We start from the raw sequence: 26,455 nt of genomic DNA, 5'->3' as shown, positions 1-26,455 counted from the left end.
AAGACGTACGAGCCCTGTGACTCAGAGGACCACGGTTCGATTCCCTCTACCGGTACAATTCAGCGACCATCCCTGGCCGACCCAAGGTCCGGTGCTGCGTCACCGCAGAGCGTCGCTCAGCCCCGGGTAGGTCGCCGCCGACCAAAAGCGCCGGTACTCGCCTTGAGCCGGTGTCGCAGCTCCTTGCGTTCCTGGTCGACGCGGTGGTAGTCGCCGGTGGCCAGGCTGCGCTCCTGCTCCAGGGTGCGCACCAGGCTCTCCAGCTGAGCAGCGCTGGCCATGGTAGCCGCCGACTCAGAGTCGCTCAGCCTGGCGCGGAGGGCGTGCGGCAGGTCAGACGGAGGCTCGGATGGAAACAAGGCGCCACAATTGAGTGCAGTGCATACTAATGCACATGTGCGTGTAAGCAGCGCCGTAGAAAAGCGTAGGTTTGACGACCAAGATGAAGGAATTCAGGGCCCTGCAGGTGACGGCAGAGTCTGATTTCCGTCCACTTGCTGAAACTTCCAAAAGTTCCAACTCCACCATCTTCGTCAGAGTTATAACAAACGCTCGCCTTACCACAGACCGACTTCCTCTGAGTTATTACACTTACCAGTACAACCGTCTCTATTCGCCATCAAGCACCACTCGGCGCCTAACCTATCCTCACGTGAGCCTGAAACTGCTACGTTAACTGTAACCTGGCGTCTCGGCTCGGAGACCGCGGTGGGTGGAGCGGCGCGCCTGCTCCGCCGCCCGCGCAGCGCCGCCCGGGTCGTCGCACCTGTGCAGCGAGCGGAGCGCCTCGTCCAGCCGGTGCCGCAGCTGCTCGCTCTCGTTGGTCTTGACGTCGAGCTGAGCGGCCGAGCCCGCCAGCTGGCGCTCACAGTCAGCCAGCTGGCGGCGCAGCTCCGCAGCCTCCGTCTGCAGACGATTACCGTCCTGGCGACAGGGGACGCGGCAATGTGCGGACGGATACCTCCCAGGGGACAACACGGCACTGCGCGGACGGATGCCTCCCAGGGAACAACACGGCACTGTGCGGACGGATACCTCCCAGGGAACAACACGGCACTGTGCGGACGGATACCTCCCAGGGGACAACACGGCAATGTGAGGACGGATACCTCCCAGGGAACAACACGGCAATGTGAGGACGGATACCTCCCAGGGAACAACACGGCAATGTGAGGACGGATACCTCCCAGGGGACAACACGGCAATGTGAGGACGGATACCTCCCAGGGAACAACACGGCAATGTGAGGACGGATACCTCCCAGGGAACAACACGGAGCTGTGCGGACGGATACCTCCCAGGGAACAACACGGCACTGTGCGGACGGATACCTCCCAGGGAACAACACGGCACTGTGCGGACGGATACCTCCCAGGGGACAACACGGCACTGTGCGGACGGATACCTCCCAGGGGACAACACGGCACTGTGCGGACGGATACCTCCCAGGGGACAACACGGCACTGTGCGGACGGATACCTCCCAGGGGACAACACGGCACTGTGCGGACGGATACCTCCCAGGGGACAACACGGCACTGTGCGGACGGATACCTCCCAGGGGACAACACGGCACTGTGCGGACGGATACCTCCCAGGGGACAACACGGCACTGTGCGGACGGATACCTCCCAGGGGACAACACGGCACTGTGCGGACAGATACCTCCCAGGGGACAACACGGCACTGTGCGGACGGATACCTCCCTGGGGACAACACGGCACTGTGCGGACGGATACCTCCCAGGGGACAACACGGCAATGTGAGGACGGATGCCTCCCAGGGGACAACACGGCAATGTGAGGACGGATACCTCCCAGGGGACAACACGGCACTGTGCGGCCGGATATCTCCCAGGGGACAACACGGCACTGTGCGGACGGATACCTCCCAGGGAACAACACGGCACTGTGCGGACGGATACCTCCCTGGGGACAGGGAACACAGAGCTGAGCGAACCGATGCCTCCCAAGGGACGGGAGTACGGCACTGGACAGAGTCCATTTCGTCGGTTCATCGGAGGTCAAGTGGCAACCAGGATTGGCTCCCCCCCCCCCCCCGAGTCGTCCACACAAAACAACCTCACATAAGTGTCCTTGGACCGTTAGCAAGGCAGTGCGCCGTCACATGCCCGTCAGACCGGGCACGGGACGAAGGGTGGGCTCAATCAACCCGCATGTCCGTGGCAGGAGATCTGAGCTGAGGCGGACCACAGGCACGGAGGACAGCACGAGATCCAGCCGGGAGGGACCGTGCCCTTAGCACGAACTCTGCGGAACGCATCGGCCCGAGAGATGGCCTAGAAAACTTCGGCCGGGCGCAGGAGGGAGGGAGGGAGACGGTGGGGTCTGACCGTGGTCGGGACGGCAACGGGCGCAGGAGGGAGGGAGGGAGAGGGTGGGGTCTGACCGTGGCCGGGGCGGCGCCGGGCGCAGGAGGGAGGGAGGGAGAGGGTGGGGTCTGACCGTGGCCGAGGCGGCGCCGGGCACAGCAGGGAGGGAGGGAGAGGGTGGGGTCTGACCGTGGCCGGGGCAGCGGGGCGCCGGTTCTCCTCCTCCAGCCGACCGCACTCGGAGCGGAGGAACGCCAGCTCATCCTGCAGCTCCTGCCGGAGAGAGCGGCGGCGGTGCCTGCGACGCGTGGAGGACCAGGGCCGGCTCCGGCTGCCACTAGCAGGCGGTGAGTGGCATGCCAACGGCCAGGGATAACATCCGTCATCCACTGGAGGCGGTGCCGCGCGATTAGGTGAAAATTCAGGCCGTGGTTTTTGGTATGGATATCACAATATGGAAGGCGCCCGCATGCATTCCGTACCGAAATTTGGAGAGGTGCTATCACGCATATGAAACGTGACCGCACGAACATGTCTTACCGAGTCCACGGCCCTTCTATCTTTCTTCTGCAGCTGTTCAATCAGCTCATCCACCTGCCGAAATGTCACAAAATACATCATCGTCCAAACAAACGTCCATAATTGTTAGGCCCAAACACCACATCTCAAACACGTTTTTATCCAGCACCGCACAAGGTATTTGGCCACTCGTGACCGCCCGGGGTCGTGCGAAAGGGTTCCTCTCCTCGTCATCCCTGGATCTAACCATCAAGTTGGAAATATTCAGAGAACATTCAATAGCCCTGACCACCATTAATCATCAACCAAATCAAGTCATCGGCATTAATCAAACGCCAATGAGCCGCAAGCACGGTCCCACACACCAACATAAAAAATTCTACCTCATTTACAAATGGAATGGGAAGAGTTTGCAACATAACAAGTCGATCACGAAGGCCAGTGGCCGACTGTCCTCCATCGCTAGCGTGCCAGGCTTTTCCGCGACGAAAACACTGTAGCACTAAGTCAAATCCAAATAAAAACACCAGTGTTAGCAACTCCAACCTTATTCAGCACACATTAGCAAGGCAGACGAGCCCCAGAACACCTCAGTCGCCCAGCTACCTCGTAACCGATGTTAGGACGTGATTACTCAACATAAACCAGCATGCACAGTCATCTGAACAGAATAACTCACGCCAATCCTCCAACCACACGATTGCTAACTGCCTAAAACGATGACCCAAGCCGCAAGCAGCCGGAGGGTCGGATTGGCAGTGGCGGCAGCATGCTCCATGCATCCTCAAGACCCACGCAGCTCTGAAGTGCTAACTCCCCCTCCTCAAAACAGAAACAAGAACAGGACAAAGCCCAACTTTGAGGTAGTACCATGTCTATAACCCAGAAGGGAGCTCCCAAGCCTAGCACAACAAGTCGCAAAGGCGATGTGCCAGATCGCACCAGGGCAAGGTCACCACGTCCCAGCGCAAGTAAGCTACCTCACACATCCGCGCAGGAAGCTTCAGCACCCGCTCGATCATCTACGCCCAGGGATGGGCGTCAGCTGCTGCCTCCCTCACACCTACAACCACAGGAACGATGACCAGCCTTGAGGTGGCACACAATCCCATGGAAGAAGGCTCACCCCATGCGGCGGCGCCCAGCGTCGGACCCACCTGAGCCTTGAAGTAGTCGCGCTGCTCCTCCAGACTCTGGATCAGCTTCTGCGTCTTGTCGGGGATGCGCGCGGTGTTGGTCTTCTGCCGACTGAGCCGGTCCAGCTCCAGCACCAGCTGCTTCTCTGGCGGTGTCCCGAGCGACCCGGACAGGTCAGTGGGGCGGCTCTGGCTGCCGTCAGGGACACGGTCGGCCCAGCGAGACGGACGTCCGGCCGCCGCCTCACCGCGTAGCTGTGAGCCCTGTGTTGTTGCATGCAAGTTGAAATACACCCGACGCGACCTTGACCAGCGCCTCAGAAGTTCCCACGATGCCGTGCGGACAGACGCATGGCTGTCGTGGCAGAGCAGCCCGCGGTCTATAAAAGGCTCCCGATGCGACGCCGGGACACGCGGAGGCCGCCTAATGACGGCTGTCGCGAGCTCGCGTGCCGGCTGCCGCATAATCACCGCAGTCTAATGAAGTCTGCGCAGGCCGCCGATCGAAGCAGCCTCCAATCGGATCGGAAATCGCTGCCGCCCGCCACGCCCGCAGGAACGCCGCTGCCGCCAATCATGCACGCAGGAACGCTGCTGCCGCCCGCCACGCACGCAGGAACGCCGCTGCCGCCTACCATGCGCGCAGGAACGCCGCTGCCGCCAATCATGCACGCAGGAACGCCGCTGCCGCCTATCATGCCCGCAGGAACGCCGCTGCCGCCCACCACGCACGCAGGAACGCCGCCGCGGCGTGGCTGAGTTATGGTCCGTTCACATCCCGAATCAGGACCAATGCACACGAACCCCGTCGTCCTCACGGATGCCAGAGTACATTCCTGCATCTTATCTGGGCCATACGCCTGACGAGCGGCTCCCAAACAGCGTCCCGCCCGCCAGCCTCCAGCACCACAGTCCGACGAACCCGTTCCAAGTGGCGACTAACAGCACCACAGCAACCACTCGTCGGTAGCACAAACCAGCGGCAGCCGGCGTCGGTCCGGACTCCCCACCCTCCCGAGCGCGCTCACCGTTCTCCATGACGCGGTCTAGTCGCTCCTGCGTGGCCTTGCGGTCCTGACGCATGGTCTCGACCAGCGCCTCCTGGCGGGCGGCCACCTGGCGGGCGGCGGCCAGCTCGGCCTCGGCGTCGGCCACGCGGCGCCGCTCGGCCGCCGCCTCGGCCTCGGCGTCGGCCGCGCGCGCCCGCGCCGCCGCCGCCTCGGCCGACAGCTGATCGGCACGCGCCACCGCCTCGTCCAGCTCATTCGCTGCGTCCTTCACCAGCGTCTGTGACAGGGGAAAGAGCGGCTGCCGGAGTGAGACTGGGCCCAGAGACGCGTCTGCGTTAACCACTGCGCGTCTGGGAAACCCGAGGCACGGGGTTCGATTCCCTGCGGAGCCAGCCCTTCCTGCCAGGGTTAGAGGCAGACGACGCCATAAAGCCTCAGCAGCTGAGTACGTCGCACATCCCCAATGACACGGCATGACATGGGAGTTGTTGAGGACAACCGGGACAGGGTTGACACAGTTTTGTTGTGACGCATCTGGGGTGAAATATGCCATCAAGGGAGTTACTGAGACCGGTGTCAGTCCGGGTCACCTCGGGTGTGGGTCAGGCGGGTCTGGAAGTCAGTCATTAAGAGTTATCGAGGAACACTGGGGACGGGGCTGATCGGCAGTCACTGAGGAAAGCCGGGAACAACTCTCAGCCGGGAGTTGCTTAAACGAATCTGAGATAGAGCCAATTCGGAGTTATTGGGCCGAATCTGGGATAGACCCAATTCGTTGAGAGCTGTTGAGAGATGTGTGGCAGATTCCATCTCCGGAGGTAATGAGATGATCATTGGGCAGAATCAACTGAAAATGACCATTTGGAGGACGCCATTGCCTCGAGACCCGCCACCTCACGCGTGCAGCTAACGGACACAAGCTACCGCTCAATACCGGCACGGTACACTAACTAGCGCAGACAGCCACTTCATGCCGAATGAAGAGTAGTAATACGGGTCCAACTAGCAGACCATACGCCTGGTTCCAGCGCTGGCAGAGCGTCTCCGCAGGGTCGATCATGTGCCTCACCTGCTCCTGCTTCAGCTGCTGCTGGCTGGTGCGCACCGCCTTGCTCCGGTCCTCGTCCAGCACGTGCACGATGCGGTCCAGGTCCTCCAGCTCGCGCTTGAGGGCGGTGTTCTTCTGCGCCAGCTGCATGGCCCGCTGCATGGCCTCGTGCTGGCTGTGCAACGTCTCTGGGAAGCGCCCGGCCGCCGGCTGGGTGACACGCGCTCAACCACACTCCGGCTGACTACCAGGCCCTGCGGTCTGCACCACAAGGCGAGTGGTGATAAATGCCACAACACCATCGTTTTCGTATACCTAGCTGTTTCTGTTACCAGCGCTTTACGTTAGTACAATCCCTTACCAGTATTCTACTCATATACCTTCCTGAAGTATCACTTCTATGCAATATCCCCATTTAATGGCACTTCGCTTCAGAAGTTTTCGCACAGTCTGGTCACCGCGGTACCTTTCAGCTGCTTCTCCAGGCGGACGTTGGTCTTCTTGAGCTCGGTGTAGGGCACGTTGGCGCGCGACATGTCGTTCTCCTTGGTGTCGGCGTCGGCCAGCACGGCCCGGTACGGCCGCCCTCCCTCCAGCTGACCGGTCAGCCGGCGGATCTCCGAGTCGCGGCTCTTCACCTGCGGCGACAGACGTCCATCAGCTGGCTCGCTCCCTCACAACCGCACCCGACTGCGGTCGGCGCTCCGAGAGGAGTGTTGTCGACATTGTTGGACGCGGGGACATTGTTGAAATGGCTGTGTTGTCATCGAAGAGCACCCCCGATGTAACACTCAATTCAGCAACGCGCTCAAAGCCGCGCAGAGCCGCCCAGAGCATGGGTCTCCGCTGCCTTGCCCAAGGCCTAAGAGAGCATCATAGCGTTATCGGGAAGCAAAGTCGCCATCATCCGCAGTTTACAACGCACGCGTGCCATGAGTCGCCAATGATCATGCGGTGAGGGCATGACAACCATTCCTGTCAGCAGAGGTTACCCAACGTAAAGGTCGAACTTCCAGTGCAACGACACACTCTCGTCAGCGACAGATTCTGCGCTCAAGTGGTCATTCCCCTATCGGATTCATCGCCCAAATGGTCATTCCCCTATCGGATTCATCGCCCAAGTGGTCATTCCCCTATCAGATTCATCGCCCAACTGGCCATTCCCCCATCGGATTCATCGCCCAAGTGGCCATTCCCCTATCACGCGTCAGGTCAATGTCCTCGCACCTAGTCTCGCCGCCTGGGTGACAGGCTGGCGGCCGTGGCGGGCCGCCCGTACCGGGTAGTGAGCGGAGCCCAGCCGGACCTTCTGTACGGACCCACCTTGTCGCGCAGCTGCTGGGCGGCGAGCTCGGCGTCGTGGCGCGCCTCCTCGACCGCCTGGCGCTGCCGCTCGAGCTCGGCCACGCGTTGCTCGGCCGCCGACACCAGGTCCACCGTCTGCGGGTCACAGACCTGGCCCACGGCCCGAGGTCAGGCGGCGGCGGCGGGGGGAACGAGTGCGAGGAACGGGCGGCGAGGGTCCCCAGGAAATGGGAGGGAAGTCATGGCCAACATAGTTTGGGTTGTGGTATGCGAGTCCACGCTCAACACAATGAGCTTCCATTTTCACGTGGTCACGAAGCCAAAACATCGGCGATGAAAGGCTAGCTATCTATAAAGAACTATCCCCACGATATGTATACGTTGTCACAAGATCGCAAATCATTTACAGTCATGAACTGTTCGCTCCAGCACCACGTTAACTTTGAAGCACCACCAGGGTACGCGGCACACGTGTAAGGAGGGTACACACTCACCAGGGCACGCGGCCAAGCACCACCGAGGCCTGGCCCAGCGTCGGCGCGCCCCGTCCCACCGCCCGATCCCACCACTGCCGCCGCCACACAGCTCCAGCTCCGGCTGCGGGCGCCTCACCTGCGGGGCGCGGCCGGTCGGCCCGGCGCCGCTCTCAGAGCCGGCCGACAGCTGGCGGCTGAGGTCCAGCCGCTGCCGGCGGCCCGGCCGCGGCCGCCGCTCGCCTGCAGCACGTGCGCCGCGTCAGCGCCAGCCGGCTGGGGGGCGTGCACGGCAGGGTCGATGGGGCCGCGGCGCCGCTCGATAGCGGTGTGGGCGCCGCTGATCGCGGCGCGTCGCAACGCGCGCCGCCGCCGTGTTTACGGTGGAACAGGTGAACTGCCGCTGCTTATCCACAGGTTCTACCCACCTACCACGTGATTCTGGAGAATGGGCACTGGAGAAAATGGAACATGTTGCGCCTACTTTCTCAAATGAATTCGGACTACACGCCCATGACAGTGGCTAGTGTGGAAAGAACACTACCGAGCCGTAAGGCAAGGGTCAACGTCCGGCCAGAAAAGGTGATTTGTCACGAATTTGCTATTCATTCAGCGCGTAGTGGGTACCACCGATGTGTAGTACAAAACCTCATATCACCGCCCACCCCTTGGGCGTCTCAGCACATATTCGTTGATGGATGGCTTCCTTACGAGGAAGCATGTAAATTGTGTTGCTTAAATCAAAACAGCGAGAACGACCGTAATGATAATGCTTGGGAGACGTTTGAGTTACGAACCCACTTAAGTATGATGCGTTGTTTGACACATGGTGTGCCACGTTACTCAGGTGAGTCCGGACCACTAACTAACTGGGCCCCAGCTTGTTGCACCCGTCAGCGGTTCAGCGTAACACAGCCCCGAAACCAGCCGGCCTGAGCAGGTGAACCCCGGCCGGGACACCGCACGAGGCAGCCGATCACCATCACGTCCGTGCACGCGCGCGGCAATCAGCGGCGCGTGGCGGACGCCGACACGCGAGGAGCCGCCGATACCGCAGCCGTTTGAGATAACCGGTCCACGGCTTCCCAAAACAGCAGGCAGCCCTTCAGCCGACCTGGCTGATGCTGCCGAAGCCCGGCCGCAGCTTCTCACCGCGCACCCTTGCCACGCAGCTCCGCCATTGGAGCGTGCGTGCTCGCATCACAACACACCCGCGCCGTTTCACGCCTTTCGCTCCCCTTTCACGCCGCCCTCCGCGTACGTTAGGCTGATCCGGCGCATCGGGCGGATTTGACGGCCGATCGAAGCGTTTCATTTCCGGGCGAGCGGCGACGCCCCGCCGGCCGCCCCAGCCGCTGTGTTTCGGAATGTCCGCCGCCCGCCGGCGCACAGCCCGGCCCGGCCGAGCGCGTGTTTCGTCGATATGGGGCCGGGGCGGGGCAGGGGAGGGGCGCCGCGGGGCTGGGAACGCACACCGCCCTGATGAGGCGTACGGCCACCGCGATGGGAGTTCGAGATGCTGGTAGGCGCGGTGGCGCCACGTGGTGGGTAAGAGGGCCAGGTGTTCCGAACTTTTACAACATTCAGTACTCACCATATCGCAGTTAACACATGACATCCATAATGAAATATCATGAAAATCACACATTCCCTCTCTCAGTATGTCCCACTGCCCCCCCCCCCCCCCCCCCCCGTTGCCTTCCCCCAGCCCCAGGGACTTGGGCGCCACTGTCAGTATTACACGACTACTTACGGCAACAGGTCAACACGGGAACGGGCCAGCCAATGCTGGTGTGTGCCAGTTGCGCCCAGGCATGGAAAATAAGCCAGGATTCTGGTTTCGAGGCCGAATTCGAAGCGGGCAATAAGATGAAGTCGAAGTCGAAGCCGGTGGCTTTGAAACTTCAACTACGAAGCCGAAGTCAGACTTCAAACCTAAACACGTGAAGCCAAAGCCGAGATCAGCGGCTTCGAACCTAGTAAACACAAAGCCAAAGCCGAACCAATTTGTTTGAGATCAAGAGGCCGAGGCAGAAGCCTTATCAACTGTACAACGCTGCTTTGACAAATGAAAGTTGTCCACGTCCGTGTCTGCTAGAACTGTATGATATCGGAAAAGTGCATCAGGATTTCACGGGGTGATTGAGGCGGGATATTACAAACACGGATGAAAATTTTTCGGACTATCGTCCTTGTTTTGGATTTTACAATGTGTCCAACATTTCGAACAGTTAGTTCCCCAGCCGTGTTAATCACCAACGAAACTGGCCGGTTGGTTTTGGCTTTCACCCATGCATCCGTCACAGACTCGAAAAGTATGTGTTATATCGGGTAATAAGACGGGCAAGACTGTTTCTACGAAGAAAAGTCATCAGTGCAAAGAGAAAAACCACCACGACAAGCTGAAGTTCAGTTCAAGATCGTGTAAAGCTGAACTTAAAGCTGATTAAAAACCTGTTCAAAGCCGAAACTAATGCCAAAGTTGAAGCCAAAGCCGGCTTCCTCCCGTACCTGACTGCACTACGCCCATTTCATTGTTTACTATACGTGTGACAAAGTGAGGGCGATGGCTGTTCGTTGGTGACCAGCTGGCCGGTGAGGAGGCCTGATCACGTGTGACTGGCAGCCAGTCTCAGGCGCGCCTATGCGCCAGGGCAATGAAATGCGCGGAAACAGCTGACAGGCCGGTGGCACTACAGCAGCTCATTACAGGTGAAGAGAAACGAATGTTACGGAAAACGTTTGGGCAACCACTGGACAGGCCAACCTGACATAGGAAAGTTTACTAGGAAATAAGCTGGCGGTGATATAAGGACAAAGGTGATGCACCACTTCCATAGATTCCCCCCAGCTGCGTTGATGTGGCGTGATGATATATATATATATATATATATATATATATATATATATATCCATATAACTAAAAACATCGTTGTATCTCTGCAGCAAGGCTCTACAACCAACAGCTGTTGCTTTCAGCACAACCTATCAACCCAATTAGCCCCCACATATCTGTGAGCCTGGAGCCAGCCTGGAGCCCTGTCAGCTGGACACCAGGCTGACAGGGCTGGATCAGGGCCCCAGCGGGCATGCGCTACCCTGCCCACCCTGTCAGCTGGACACCAGGCTGACAGGGCCGGGTCAGGGCTCCAGCGGGCAGGTGCTGCCCTGCCGACCCTGTCAGCTGGACATCAAGCTGACAGGGCTGGGTCAGTGCTCCAGCGGACAGGCGCTGCTGCCCTGCCGGGTGGTCGTACCACATCTGCAGGAGCTGGTACGCACCTGTGACGGTGACGGAAGCCTGCGGCTGTTCCTGCTGCTCCAGCAGCCGGAACAGGCGCTGCTCGGCTGCCTCGGCCTGCTTCCGGTACTGGCCGGCCAGGAAGCGCAGGTCCTCGTTCTCGGCGCTCAGCCGCCGGATGTCGGCCCTAAGCTCTGGCGGCGGTCGGGAGGCGACACTGATCAGCGACGGTCGGCCGTCCGCACACAACGCCGGCAACCGACAGACACTGGCCACCGCGCCGGGCAGAGCACCACAGCTGAACGGGACTCATCAAAGCCAGCGATAATTTACTGTGCCTTCATGACCCGTCTCTCTGGCACATGGGCGTCAAGCCATACCATAGCGATGCAGCTCTGTGTGAGGCGGAGGCCCCGCGAGTGCTCCAACACGGATACGCGCCTGTAAGCTACACGACTGGTTGAGCCGGCCGGCGCCGCGGCGCTGGCTAACCTTTGGTGCGCGTCTGATGCTGCTCCTGACTCTTGATGATCTCCTGGTGGAGCGCGCTCAGCTCCTGGCACAGTCGGGCGTTGTCCTGCCGGTACGGCTCGACGCAGACCCGGCTATCAGCATCCTCCTGCCGACGCCCTCAGCGCGTCAGCGGGCGGTCCTCCCCAGGCGCGGGGCGGGGGTGAACCACCTGGGCCCGGTGCAGTCTACCCACACCCCCCAAACACGCGTAACGGCTGCGTGCCACGTGCACCAGCTTCAGCGCAACGCAGACGGGCATGGGCGTACCGCGCAGCAGCGTACATTTCGACGCAGTAATTGCGAGTAGCCCGGTCAAGTGTATCAAGCCATCAAGATTCCATCAACATGACCTCTGAGCAAACTCCCCTGAGCCAATAGACGCTGGAACTCCCACAGTGCTGCGAGCCCCATCTCACCCTGGTGGCAGTCTCCAGGCCGTGCTTGGCGGCCTTGAGGCTGTCAGTGGTTTGCAGCAGGTCGGCCAGCAACTTCTCGGCCAGTGGCAGCGACTCCAGGCTGAGCAGCTGCCGGTAGCCCAGCAGGTCGAGCCGGTCGCGCACCTCCGTGAAGCGAAGCTCCACCATGCCTGGCCCGCCCATGGCTGCCACTGGCAACAGACGGAAACAGGACGCTAATGCCAGCTGGCTGGCTGAGGCTTTGTTGGAGATCTGCTACTGCATCACATAAGACTTGGTTCACATTGTGAATGTATGCTCTCATGACTCAAAAGAGGTCAGGCTAGCAAAAAAACAGAGGATGAGGCCTGTGCAATTGTCGTTCATTGGTGTTTTCGGGCACATCGACTGCAGTGGTCATTTTGCGCCCAGTGAGACCTGTGCAGAATTCAACATACTTCTAGGGGAGAAAACTATGAGATAAAACACAATCCATACTTAACACAAGAGTGAAGCAAGCAACTAAAGGAGTACCGCATGCCTGGGGCGATGCACGCTAAACTCGGCTCTAGAAAATATCATTTTCCTGGAATGAGTGCATTTATTTCACCATTTTAAAGATCCTCTCTTTTAGGACAGTTAGCATGTTACATAGAACTGCAACCAACATCTTAATGACCTAAATCAAATGAAAAACATGGTACAGCACTTACACAGCACTTACATGCAGCACTACAGATTGCTTTAAAAACAAAGTTTAAAACATGGTACTGGAATGTATGAGGCAAAAAATTTGCTCAGGTATCTGATCATGTTTGCTGTTGGTTGTGCACAGAGTGCCAACCAAGGTCATTCCCCTTCTAATGACTAAGAGAAGATACCTGCAGAATGCACAATTTTCTCCAAAGCCTGGTGAATTTGGGTGATGTGAGTGAAATCGCCTAGCATTTAATCCTCTTAACTCAGGTGGAGGGCATGGCCTTGGGGGTCTCTTTGGTTGTCTCCCAGCAACAGTGGGTGGCAGTTACAACAAAGAGCAAATAGTGTCATGATGGCACTGAAGTTCTGGCAAAGATGTTGCAAAACATGCTTAAATGACTAATGGTCCTGTTGGCATGAATATGGGTTGGTGTATGTATGCCAACATACCTGACAGGAAAACATATACATTACACCAAACATGACTGGCAAAGCAGCAAAACAACTGCAACAATGTCAGTGCATGCGAGTTGTAAATCTGAGTTCTTGGAGATTATACCATGGTCAACACCAATGTCATCTGAAACAACCAAAAGCGTAAAGGAATTGTGATATTATTAAGTTCATTTTGGGCAAAAGTACTGATAAACAAGTGATTATGGTATGTAACTTCCAACCTCAATGCCATGTGTGCACATATGCACATAATCCAAATGAGTGCAATGAAGTCTACAGGAAACTGGCTGTAGGAAGCTTCAGAATATTTCGATTAATATGGAATCAAGACATTTCTCATCGTCCAACACCATTACGCCACTTGCACACTTGCCCACGATTTATGATAAGTAGTAACATACAAGACAACAAATTACAACTGCCGCTACCAGTCCTTACAGAGCATGGTCATCAACTGGATACAGCACAATATACTTACGGCATAAAAGGCACCTATCGCACCTTTAATGATGCTCAAACAGGTCGCTACCCCGCTCTGGGCCAAGCTTGCGTTTCTTGTAACGAAAACATCGTCTTGGCCAAAACAATATGCATGAATTCGTTAGTGGCGCGCTTACCGCGAAATGATTTGAAGGGCTACCAAATTAATAAGTTTTGAAAGGTAGAGGTCTTTTTCCGAGAGTAGAAAGACTGGAGACGCCTGGCGCGCTGACCGAATACACTTTCCTCGAGAAACAAACTGAAAAAAAACAAATGGCTTCAGTGCTCGGTAGGAATTACAGCGCCTATGGGCATCGAATGAGGGCGCTGGGCGGGGGCGCAGAAATAAACAAACTTTGTTTGGCCGAACGTCTTTTGCCCAGGCCGCGTTCGCTCCGTAGTCCTCGTCAGCACGTTTGTCAGCGAGTGTTTGCGAGTGCGTTAGGTTGGTGTGGGGCACTTGTTTCTCATTGTGTGGAATGTGACGTTGGACAGATAAGACGAGATTTGGACTGCCAAGAGTAGCCATGAAAAGGTGAGTGACGGTGACTAGTTAATGAGTGGTGCGCGTTCCACAACGAAGCGCCTCGCGTTTCGAACATAGGCTTCGTCGGCGCAAGTGGGGATTAGAATAGCGTAAGAATACACGTCGTGCCAGTACAGGTAGCGGTAGAGGATCGATAGGCATTTTCCACAAAAATTGACTGAACACAATCAGAATGGAATAAATTTAAATGAGATGGAAATGGGACGGAACACTCAACCTAGGGTGAAACGAGTGATGATCGTGTGATATGTGTGTGATGAGGCGCACTCGTCGCCTCGCTGGGAGTGCCTCTGCGCGGTAGTTCGACCTTGATCGACCTTGACCGCGCGACCCGGCGAGACGGCACGGCAGCCGATTGTAAAGTGATTGTTGTTGAGTGGGCAAGATAACACTTGGCCAGCGGTTCGGTGCTGCGATGGAGCGTGACTTATAGAATGGATCGTCCTCTCCATCTCCTCACTACGATGGGAAGATAGGGAAGAAGACACTGGTGCTCAGCTCACGGATAAGTGTCATGGACTCGTCACTGGAACAGAACACCAAAAACGTGCAGAGCTTGAAGGCAGTATTTCAACAGGAGTTCGGCATTTCTTCGAGATGGTACCAGGACAATTCTAAGAGACGCCGTAGACGCTCAGAAGAAACGCACGGTATATTCCTTGCGAGTTTGCGCACGCTGTTCCGTGGTGCACATCCGGGTACGGATCCTGCCTCTCCAGTAGCAGCTGCATTGCTCACCAGCGTTTCTTAGGGGCATCAGCCCCGCGGTAGCATTTCAAATCCGTCTCTTGCTCCCAGACATAGAAAAACTGCCGAACCATGCTAAATGTTTCGACGGAACTATTTCATTGTAGGCATTGCAATCCAACCCCGTTCAAAACGTCGCAAGTGAGGACGGTGAGCTTGCTCAGCTGCGGGCCGAGGTCCCTGAATTGTCGCGCGTGGTTCACGCGACTCGGCCCGACGGACCGCTGTTCTCTTCGGACCTGTTGCTCACCACGGAGTGTTGGACCTGTTGCTCACCGGAACATACGCAGTGGGACTGTACTCTTGCTCCGTTAGGGCGGGGCCGAGATCGGCCGGTACCAACAGTCTGCTGGAGGTGCTACAACTTTGGACCATGCCCAGTATGACTGCCCGATGGGTTTAAAGTAAAACGGGTTGCTGCCAAGGGATTGGTGGCAACCGAGACCAAATCAGCGCGCACAAGGGACCCAGCTCGGCCATTCAGTCAGTTAACCACCCGGCAGTTCGCTCATTACATATGAGGGGACGCATTGGCAAGCTAAACTGCGCGTGGCTAGTGGACACCGGAGTGGTAGCTACGTGTGTTTCAGCGACTTTACCAACGATACGCATTCGCCACGGGTGCCCACAAAACAGCATTCTATTGGATTGAAGGCCATGGAACTGCAATGCGTGGCCCAGATTTCGGCGGACATTCTGATTGAGGCAGCAGCGCTCAGTCACGTTCGTGTACTAGTGGTAGAAAACGTGTCTGCTCCAGCGATACTTGGCACCGATGGCCTGGCAAAACTCAGAACTTTCAGCATCGATTTCTCAAGACAGGCTCTGCGTATTGGGGACTGTTGTGTCCGGTTGGAGGGAGGGCGGGGTGTGACACCAGCACAGCCGGTAATCGTGCAGCTGGCTTTTGACTCCATGTTGGATCCCTTCTCGGAGCGGGTGGTAGATGTCAGAACAGAAGATTTCGTGGCAAACGTACGGACGTGGTGCTTGAGCCTGATATTTCCAAAGCAGAACGACGTGGGGCTGCTTTCTCTTCTTGTTTTGCGCGTTGCGATGTCGGCAGCGGGATGCCGATCCTGGTGAAGAACGTCAGTACAGAGCCGGTCAAGCTCTACGCTAACTCGGCTTTGGGAGAAGTGCGTGACGGCCGGGAAGCGCAGCTGCCGGCAGGAAACGCCCTCACAGGGATGGCCCGGTTCAGGCTCATCTGCTGAGCACCGAAGCGGGCGAGCTGGATCGATTAGCTCTTGGGAAACTGCTCGACAACTATTGGGATGTTTTCGAAAACAGCGACGATGAGTTGGGTTGTTTGCCTCTGGTCCAGTTCACCATCAACACTGGACATTGCTCTCCTATGACAGTCCGAGCGGATTGATACGGATTCCGTATCACTTGAGTCTCGAGGTCAGGAGACAGAACGCTGAAATGGAGACTCGTGAAACATCTTGCCGTCCAGCTCGCCGTGATCGGCGTCAATCTCGATAGTCAAAAAGTCGGATGGGCTCTATCGTTTCGCAGCAGATTTTCGCAGAGATCGCAGAGGCCTCAATCGGCACACAGCAGATGATGTCACATGCCTCACGACGGTCAGAGTGTTTGGGGGGTTAAGCGGGCTTGCAGATGTTCATAACTTTGGATTTGAACTCTGCATGCTGGCAAGTCACTGTAGCTCTGGATGATGGGCTAAAACCCGCGTTTACTACGGAAGATAAACGATGGGAATTCCTGGTCATGTCATTCGGTGCCAAGGGCGCCCGTGGTTGCTTCTCACGCCGGATCTCTGAGGTGTTACGTGGTCTGCTGTGCAACGGAGGGACAGCTTATTTAGATGACATCGTGGGTGGAAAGACTGTGTCAGAACTTGTATATCTGCTGCAATCTGTCCCATAGAGACCTTGGCAAGGAGGATTAACAGTGAAAAGCTCGATGGTAGTGCCCTGTCGTCGCCTTCAACCCTCGGACCGGACTCCGACCCTGATAAGGTGGAGGCAATCAGAAGCTGCCCTCGACCGGAAACAACGAAGCAGGCTCGTCAATTTGCGAGCGTGTGTTCCTACTGTAGCAAATTTGCACGTGACCTGCAGCTCCTAGCTGCGCCCTCACATGAAATTTCTGGCAAGGTCCGTTTCTCGCGCAACGATCATCGAGACCAGGTGTGCGAAAGCCGTTTGCGTGTGTGTGTGTGTGTGCGAAGACCAAAAGCGAAAAAGCAAGCTCCCTGCGAGGCCACGACCTTACACATTCCTAACATGCGGAATGGCTTCGGGGTTTGTACAGATGCATCGGACACCGGTTTGGAATGCGTGCTTTCGCAAAGGTACGCTGACGAAGTCGACAGGCCTGTTTGTCTTGATTTGAAAACGTTTTCGGACAGCGTAAAAATTGGCAACATCCTGGCCAAGGAGGTTTTTGCGTTTATTTTCACTTTTCGGAAGTTTTCTGTCTATCTGCTCGGCAAACCATTCCAGTGGTTTACGGACCATTGCGGTCTTCAGCAGCTACGAAACACCAGGGATTCCAAGGGACCTGATGCCAAATGGATCGAGGAGTTGAAGGAGTTCCAGTTCCTTACCGATTGCCGGCGAGGTGCTGATAACCGCCCCGCATGCGGGTGCATGTTCATGCGACTCGAACTGCGACGGACCCCGTCACTGCCGACGTCACGTCTCACACTGCGGAGGAGCTGAACGTCGATGGGTTAGAGGTCGCGCAGCAGACGGGCAAGCCTCTGCGAGACTTGTATCAGGAGCTTCTGAACAGCACGTAAGGCAACACGCCGAGGCAACACGCCGACAAGGCTTGGCACCGGAGATCAATTGCCAGCACGGTCTCCATCTACGAAGAAAAGAAAAGGACAAGACGAAAAGTACCTGCTGGTTCCACAACGGCTGATCGCTCAGGTACTCGACCTCAAGCGCGACAGGCCCGGTCGTTTCGTTGCGAACACGACCCGTGTTTTGAGTCTGTGAGCGGGGTACAAGTGGACAGGGATGGATCCAAATGTAAGGAACTCTTGCTGCAGTTGTTGGGTTTGTGCCCCCTTCAACGAACCCCGGCGTCGTTTGAAAGCTCCACTGGATACAACTACTCAGCCAGTAGCTCCGTGGCAGCACGTTGTCGTAGATCTGATGGGACTGTCCGACCGAAGACCAACAGAAAGGAGAAATCGTTACGTTCTTTTGGCCCTGGACTCGCTGACCCAAAGCCTAGAGCTGGCAGCAGTTCCTGAGAAGACAGCTGAAACCGTAGCTTGGGCACTTGATGACGTAGTCGTCTACAGGTATGGACTTCCTGAGTCGCTCCTCACCGATCAAGATCTAGAATTCGATAATCGGAGCCTCATTGCATTAGCGAGATCGATGGGGTTTGACAAAGACGGGCAAGCGCCTTTCTTCCGCAGCCAAGTGGAGCAGTTGAACGCGTCATTCAAACGACCGGGTCTTTGCTGCGAAGGAACACACAAGGATTTGGTGGAAGCTGGGACAAGTATGTAGATTTTGCTCGTTTCCAACACATGAGTATCCCCACACCATAACAGGCTGGTCGCCGTTTTATCTGTAGTATGGTCGTCACCTACGCATTCCAGAGGTGGCTCCATTGGGTGGTAGGATGCTGGCCACGCTGCTGCAGAGGGAGGTTCGGCAAGAGATGTCGCCCAAAACCTCAGCAGGGCTCACAAGCAGGTGATTGGCAGGAAAAGAAGAAGAAGAAGGGGAGGTTAAGAGATGTTTAGAAGCCAGCAGAGCGGAAATTAAAAGTAATTCCAAGAGGAAGATATGGTACTCATGACGGTACCGAAAAGCGGGGAATGCCAGGAATACTTCAGGCACGTTAGGGGGGGGGGGGGGGGGGAGGGGAGTCTTTCATTACCATCAGTTGTGAGTAAGGTAAAGGGTGTAGGATCAAAAGGCTAGGTATATTTCGGCAGTGGTATCTCCGCCATTATGATCATCTAAAGTCTGTGGAACGTGGGGAAGAGCGACTGCTGATCCAGATTCTTCGGTTCCTGATACGTTTTGTTCTTGTGTTTAAGCAGGATTACGTTCGGTGCAGGGTCGTCACAAAAGGGTTGCGGCCTGGGAGCTACGCTGCGGGGAATCTGCGGGAGATTAAGGGCTGGTTGCGCTCGAATAACGCGGGTGCTGATGGGTGGGTACCGAAGTTCTACGTTGGTAAGTGTGCGGATGGGGCGGAGGTACGCGAAAATGTTGTATGAAAAGTTACCAACGTGCGCCATGGCGTGCGCGTAAAATTTGGAAAGTTACATTTTTCCTCGGTGAGATAGGGAGAAGAGGCTTGTGTCCGCGAACAGATTTGGGACCGGGGAGGTGTGAAGTGCACCAGTCACTATGCGGAGGGTAGCCCTACGGATGGTTTCCATGGTTTTGATCTCTTTGGAAGACATACAAAAAAGAAGCTATTGTAGTCCACGATCGGGCACAGCAGGGAGGTATAGAGGCGGAAAAGAGTGCGTCTGTCGGCGCCATACTCCCGTCCTGCCGTGCATTTCATTATGTCCAGTCGTCTGGCGCAGCGTTGCTTTAAGGTGGGCAAAATGAGCATTATAAGTAAAAATGCGACCTAATGTTATGCCAGTGTATTTAAAGCTGTGAACACGTGGAAGCATTTCACTGTTGAGGTTTAATGGGGTGGCAGGCTGAACATTATTTTGTTTAATGAAGATAACCGCCGCTATTTTGCTAGGGAAACCTGCGGTCCCCACCACGTGCACCACGCGTGGATATCATTTGTAGCAAGATGGATATAATGCATTGCCGGATTGCCATTAGCATGCGTATACCACACAGCTAGCTTATCCTCATGAAGAGAATATCAACAGTGTTAAGAAATATTATTGATGTTATTGAAAACATTTATCATTACGGGAAAGGGTCTAGAGATGAGACGCTGCCCTGAGCAAGACTGTGATACTGCGCCGCCTTAGAAGAGGGTCACTGACCTTGCACCTTTTCCCAAAACTTGCGTTTTTCTGCTCCAACTGCCATATATAACTTACTCCGAAACACCCCTGTAAAAAACCACGCAGCTTTGCCTTCCGTCGCATAGACTCATATATCAAAACAACATTTTGTCTAACCAGCGTGTCCTATTTCTCAATCATCTAAGAAGCGAGAGGCCTATTCAAATCAGCTTGTTTCGGCCTCGTGCACATGGGCAATGCAAGTGATAAGTGCGCATGTTTGTATTCTAGTTTTAAAAAAAACAAGGCGCAGACCCGTGCGCACCCCCACTCCAAGGGCTGGCGCGCATTACAAGGCGGTGCAGTGCTCCATCATCAGCTGATATCGGTGTCGCATGACCGCGCCCATACAGATACTGCATCAGTTGGACAAAGTGCACGAAAAAAGCAGGCGAGCCCACCGGGAGTTGTCAGTGGCTATCGAGGGGTTGATGTTGTCTGCGGAAAGCCCCACTACGAGAACTTCAGAGAGTCCTTTTGTCTCGGGTCGTTCTTTTTTCACATGGTTCTCTGCGTCGACGCAAATAATCTCACGCGAGAACGCTTGACTATTTTCTTGATTGACGAATTGGAACATGTAGACAATCGAGCATTCTTGAGGGAGATAACATACACTGACGCCGAGAACCTTGCAAAAAAGAACGTTCCTGTACCAAAAGAACCTGCCCCCCCCCCTAAAGTCCTCGTGAAATGTGGCTCCCTGCAGAAACCAAACCGACACCTGCACCGTCTCTGAGCACTCCCGAGGGGCTTAACCCTTTTTCAGTCATCGTGTTGATAAACTTGCATTATACCATCATTGAAATATATTTATGCTGGTGATCTGTGGACCATCTCAACCGACACCCACCAGACAAAAACAAAAACATTCAGATCAACGTAACAACACAGCTCAAGTAGTCATGACACAGCCCACGTCAATACAGCGGCATTTTATGAGAACCTTAGAGAGGTCTTCTAGTCCCGGGACATCCTTTTTGCAAGGTTCTCGGCTTCAGTTTAAGCTATCTCACTCTAGAATGCTCGATTGTCAGCATGTTCCCAATGGAGATGAGGGAGATAATGAAGCATTCATACGCGAGATAACTTGCGTCGATGCTAAGGATCTCGCAGAGAAGAGAACGGACTGAGACAAAAAGATCCACTCTGAAGCTCCCGTTAAGTGTATCCTTCTGCAGAGAGAAGATCAAACCATCGACAGGCTCTTAGAACTCTAGATAGGCTTGTCTGTTTTCAGTGCAGGCCGATGATAGGGATGTCAATGGCTTAAATCGGTTGGATGGGACTGAACCGATAAGCTGGACCTAACTCACCCCAAAGAACCTGAAATTCTCTTGGATTTCGGCCTGCCTAATTTGCGTCCCGAACGTTAAAATAAAAAGCTTCTTAATTTTTGTTATCGATCCCAGGGCGGTTTAAAGCCCAGGCAAAGTTGCATTTCTGTGAAAAGCTTAAATGGGGTGTGATAAAAAAACACTTTTACAAGGAGCCATTGTGATCAACGAAAAATGATGTCCATAGTATATCGAGGGTGACACTACACGCAACAAAATTTTGTATGGAATTGCGTGGCTTGACACGCACGGACGAGAGCCTATGCAGCATTCCCCAGCAGATTGGCACTAACTGAACTTACGCGGCCTTGTCCACAAGCACGTCGATAACTGGGAGGATAGAGAAAGTGAAGACTGGTTATCGAATGGGTCTTCAGAATGACTGTCTGAAAAAGCGTCTGCAACGCTTTGACACATTATGACACGGGATGAACCGTGCCGAGCATTGTGCCACGTTAAGCTTTCCCCGCAAAGCTCTGCCGCTGATGCATGATTTTAAGATCGGGCCAGGGCTCGCCAAACCGGCACTTTTTGGCGTGAGCATTCATCAAATCACTATCACATCACAATCACTCATCCCAGAATACATCCAATCAAAAAGTTGGGACTAAAGCTTGTAAGAAATAATCCAGGGCCGCTCCAGTCATGCTGCATTACAATACCGCACACCCAGTAACTGCTAAGAAGGTAGTTCTTAGGTCCGACAAACGGGAAAGCGGTCACAAACTGGATCATCTGATCTGGGGAGAGCGGTGTGCATATTGTCTGATCTGGCGAGGGCGGTATGTATTTCGTCTGATCTGGTAAAAGGGGTGAGTATATCTTCTGATTTGTTGAGCAGTGTGTATATCTTCTGATCTGGTGAAAGCGACGTGGAGATCTTCTGGTCTGGTGAGAGCGGTGTGTATATCTCCTGATCACCTTGAACTTCTGATGTGTATATCTTCTGATCACCACTAAGGGAAAGTGGTGCGTATATTGTCTGATCCGCAGTCGCGAACGCATGCGTGCTACAGTATCCCTTACTTTCCGTGAGAACGAACACACAGAGCACTGAGCGAGATCTCCCGATTTTTCAACAATTTTCGGTTTAACAGTGCGAAAGGTTCACACAGAAGTCGTAGAAAGTCAAAATAAACATGTTGTGTCTTTGAGAAATTACCTTTCATACAAGATGGCCCAGATACAAGTCGAACTGCGTTTTGTTCAACAACGGCAGGAGTATTTCGAGCATAATCAAGACTGCGATGGTAGAGATTCGAAGGGCCATTCAATGGCAAAGCGTGGTAAAGGAAATGTGAACTCCAGGGATTTCACATTCACTAAATAATGATTTCAGGCGATGTGTCTCTGAGGACGACAGCGAGTGTCTTGTCAATACCACCTCAAAGCGCTACATGGCTGCCGCTCTGGGATTGATCGAGACGAAGAGAGGCCTCAGGTTGACGTGGTGACACCGCACACGAAACAGGCTTCACTGGATTGATCAGGGAACCGTTTTGCTGGAGTGCAAATCACCTTGAAAGAAATGTTCCACATTTCAAGATATTTAAGCAGGCATCAGATATTATGAAGTAAGCTCATGTAAGCTATTGGTATACTTTTAAGAGGAAACAGACTCTCTGGACTTCACAATTTCTCTGTCTGGTCAATATGCCCTTCAATACGTCATTATTTTGATTACGTCTTCGTTATATCTGGAAATCGTGCTCACGAACGTCAAATATGAACGACTTAACAATTATTGGCTTCGATCGCCGCATGGCTAATGGACTGACAGGCTTTGGATAGCGTTGTTATGGCATCATGGATGCCTAGGAGACCTTGACATAGTCTCCTCGAAATAGTCTGCCATCTTCGTGAGCGTGTAAGTCAGAAACTAGAACGGTTTTGGTCTCAAGAAGGGCAGGGCTGTGAACTGCACCGGATGATCTTAAAGTTAGCTATTTAAGTTCAAAACTCCGCACAAAAGTGGGACATTCCCTTTAAGACTACCCTTGTTGTGGCTTCTTGCTCTCCAGACCTGTCGTCCCTGGACTTCATGTCATGCCGTAACCTAAAGAACTACGCCCACGCGGATAAGCCAGCGAACCTTCAAATGCTTAGGCCACCTGCACACCTGAGATGAGACGCATCGCCGTGGGTATCAACCGGACAATCAGCTACCTTCAGCATGTTTAGCTGCTGCACATTTTGGATCGCCAGGGCCTGAGGACCACCTGGAGCACCCTCTGTTGTCAACATTTGAAGAGTGTGTAAGCACTGATGAGTACTGCTGTCGCTGATCATGTTTTGCCATTCAATTGGCAGTCAAGTACCACCAGTCATGACTCTACGACAAATGCGCTTACCGCTGTTGAGGGAAACGTGAGGCAGATTTTATCTGGGCCCCCGTGACGGGTGGTATTTGACTGCCAATCGAACGGCAAAACACCATCAGCGACCGCAGTAGCCATCAGTGTATGTCAGGGTGCCACCCGGGCGACATCGGCGGAAGCTCTTGACCTGCCAGCTCCGCGCCCGGGCGACATCGGCGGAAGCTCTTGACCTGCCAGCTCCGCCTGTCGGTGGCACGCAGCCCCTGCCTGCTAAAATCTGCCTGCTAAAACTAAAATTGCCCTTTATCTAGGTGTTTCTACAATTTAGGTGTAATCACGGGAACTGCTTACCAAACATGCTTGCGGCCTGGTTTAGTACATGACAAAATTGGCATGAGAAAAACCTCAGGCGCCCACAGGACGCTATTTGGTTGAAAATAGACATGAGACCAATAGTGGTCTGTGTGGTTGCTTATCTATTGTACCTATAGATATTACAATTTTCCATATTTTAGCCCCGTATACCCTTTTTGTTCATATGCATTTAGGGCGCTAAGAGGAGCATTGCGGAGGACTCAAGACAGTATTGAAGGCATCAAACCCCTCCGAGAATGCATTAAGCGATGCCCCTGGCCAACAGTCTGTCACGCTATCATTTCTGACCTGAGTAATCTTCAAGCCAGAAGTCTAAGCCAGATAAGGTCATTTATCAACCGCACAAAACAGCGCAAGTGGATGGAGACAGACGGACAAGCCTGAGAGATGGTTCAGGGTCACCAACTCGGTTGATAAGGACTTATCTAACGCACCGTGCATCGGTCAAAAAGGCGTGTCAGTCGGCGCTGGGCGGAGGGCAAGTGCGGAGCGAGTTGGGTACAGCTGCAGGTGCTCATCTTGCCTACGACGGTCCATCGCAAATAATTCACCGTACTGCGGAGCTGCACACAACCGAAGAGCCCTTCCTCGCACCGCACAGGGATTCTGAAGGGGTTCTATGTGACGGCAGCAGGTGCGGCAGAGGCGGCACCATGTTCGGCTGGCTGTTGTCTGTGCCGCTGACGCTGGCGCGCTGGCTGCTGTCGCCGCTCCCGCTGGCGGTGCTGGCGGCCGCAGTCGCCTACTTTTACTTCCAATATACCAAGGACTTCGACTTCTGGCCCTCGCGTGGTGTGCCCGGACCAAAGCCAAAGCTACCCTGGGGCAACGAATTCGGGATACCTTTCGCCAAGCCTCTGTACGAGCTGGAGCAATGGCTCTATTACAAGCACGGCGGTAAAAAGTACTGCGGCTACATGGAGATGAAAAGGCCGGTGCTCTTCGTCGGTGATCCGGACCTGATCCGGGCCATCACTATCAAAGACTTCGAGTGCTTTACCGACCGGCGAGGTGTGAACAACCACAAGCACCTGGAGGAGGCGCTGACCTCGAAGAAAGGGGCGCAGTGGAAGGAGACAAGGGCCGTCATGTCACCCACCTTCTCTGCCAGCAAGTTGAAAGCGATGCACGAGCTGACGTTAAACAACGCCCACAATCTTGCCAAGTACGCCCTGGAGGAGATGAAGCGGCAGGGCGAGGTGGAAATAAAGGACGCGTTCGGCCGCTTCACCATGGACAACATTGCATCCTGTGCGTTTGGCGTAAACTGCAACTCTTTCGTCGACCCCAACTCCAGGTTTGTGGTGGAGGCGGCCAAGTTGACCCAGCCCAGCCTGCTGGGTATTTTACGCGTCGTTTTTAGTCTGCTGTTACCGAGGCGCCTCGCTTTAAAACTTCCCGATCCGTTGGCAGGCGCGCTCTCCTTCCTTGCTGACGTCGTGAATGAAACTATCAGGCACCGAGAGGAGCACTCCAGCACCGTGAAAGACTTCCTGAATCTCCTGCTGGAGACCAAGGACAAAGACGGAAACCGCGTGCTCAGCAACCACAGCATTCTGAGCCAGTCGGTGCTGTTCCTGATCGCGGGGTACGACACGACAGCAACGGCGCTGACGTTCGCCGCCTACAGCCTGGCCACCAGTCCTGATGCGCAGCAGCGGGCACAACAGGACGTGGACGATGCCCTGGCCAAACACGGCGGCCACATGACGTACGAAGCCGTGATGGAGATGACGTACCTGGACCGGGTCCTGCTGGAGGCGCTGCGCCTCTACCCGCCGGCCACGCGCATCGAGCGCATGGCGACCAAGGACTACACGCTGCCGGGCACGAACGTGCACCTCCCGAAGGGCATGGTGGTGCAAATGTCGGTGTTTTCCATCCACCGCGACCCGGACCATTATCCGGACCCGTTGCGCTTCGACCCGGACCGCTTCCTGCCCGAGGAGAAGGAGAAGCGCCATCCATGCGTCTACCTGCCGTTTGGCAGCGGGCCACGCAACTGTATCGCCAAGCGGTTTGCACTGTTCGAAGCAAAGGTGGCGCTGGCTGCACTGCTTAGGGAGGCGACGCTGCTGCCGACGGAGGGCCTGCCTCCGCCGCCCATGCCGCTGGACAGGAAGAGGTTCATCCTGACGCCTCAGGGCAAGAAGATGCCGCTGAAGCTGGTCCCCAGGGACAACAGTCGCTAGGGGAACGTCTGGAGCCCGTCCACCTGCAACGAAAGCTTCTAATGCTAATCCGAGGCTATTTTCACGCGGGAGTGGGTTCACCCGGCGCCGCGGCAGGTCTTGCTCGCTTTGTTCGAGAGCACTAGATAAGGCCTTTTCAAGCTTGGTGCCCTTGCTAGCCATCAAGTTGATACAATCGAAATGAAATACAATCAAGGATACATTACAATGATATGTTATTCCAAACGCAATCGAAATACAATTCGATAGAAGTTGAACTTTTTCGCCATCCAGGGGCAACATCAGTGACGGTGTTTGGTGGCACCAAAAACGCGATGTGGGCTGCTAACGGAAAATGTGAGGTCTGGTGTTT

The 26,455-nt window shown here is 55.1% G+C and overlaps 2 protein-coding genes across 2 annotated transcripts; one reads left to right on the top strand and one right to left on the bottom strand.

Annotated features, from left to right (window-relative positions):
- Positions 1 to 116: 116 nt before the first annotated feature.
- On the bottom strand, positions 117 to 5,129 carry LOC119091549 (centrosomal protein of 135 kDa). Its single transcript, XM_037214360.1, has 5 exons — positions 5,015 to 5,129; positions 4,008 to 4,132; positions 2,872 to 2,925; positions 767 to 924; positions 117 to 309 (listed from the first exon to the last, which is right to left on the bottom strand). Exons 1-5 carry the CDS (start codon positions 5,067 to 5,069, stop codon positions 117 to 119), a joined length of 585 nt encoding a protein of 194 aa, XP_037070255.1. The 5' UTR covers positions 5,070 to 5,129.
- Positions 5,130 to 24,828: 19,699 nt separating this feature from the next.
- On the top strand, positions 24,829 to 26,214 carry LOC119091548 (cytochrome P450 3A19). Its single transcript, XM_037214359.1, has 2 exons — positions 24,829 to 25,162; positions 25,325 to 26,214. Exons 1-2 carry the CDS (start codon positions 24,829 to 24,831, stop codon positions 26,101 to 26,103), a joined length of 1,113 nt encoding a protein of 370 aa, XP_037070254.1. The 3' UTR covers positions 26,104 to 26,214.
- The last annotated feature ends 241 nt before the right edge of the window (positions 26,215 to 26,455 follow it).

Source organism: Pollicipes pollicipes, unplaced genomic scaffold (assembly GCF_011947565.3).
Source record: "Pollicipes pollicipes isolate AB1234 unplaced genomic scaffold, Ppol_2.1 Scaffold_3447;HRSCAF=4054_pilon_pilon_pilon, whole genome shotgun sequence".
Classification (NCBI taxonomy): domain Eukaryota; kingdom Metazoa; phylum Arthropoda; class Thecostraca; order Pollicipedomorpha; family Pollicipedidae; genus Pollicipes; species Pollicipes pollicipes.
This window is presented reverse-complemented; position numbering and strand designations above follow the sequence as displayed.

What these genes read in the sequence shown, in the direction of transcription:
- LOC119091549 (XM_037214360.1), bottom strand. Translation starts at nt 5,069, where the DNA reads ATGCGTCAGGACCGCAAGGCCACGCAGGAGCGACTAGACCGCGTCATG. An exon ending in GCGACTACTTCAAGGCTCAG is followed by an intron (nt 2,926 to 4,007) that starts GTGGGTCCGACG and finishes ACATTTCGGCAG; the next exon opens with GTGGATGAGCTGATTGAACA. An exon ending in GCGCTCCGCTCGCTGCACAG is followed by an intron (nt 310 to 766) that starts GTGCGACGACCC and finishes CCTCCGCGCCAG; the next exon opens with GCTGAGCGACTCTGAGTCGG.
- LOC119091548 (XM_037214359.1), top strand. Translation starts at nt 24,829, where the DNA reads ATGGAGATGAAAAGGCCGGTGCTCTTCGTCGGTGATCCGGACCTGATC. An exon ending in CATGGACAACATTGCATCCT is followed by an intron (nt 25,163 to 25,324) that starts GTGCGTTTGGCG and finishes ATCCGTTGGCAG; the next exon opens with GCGCGCTCTCCTTCCTTGCT.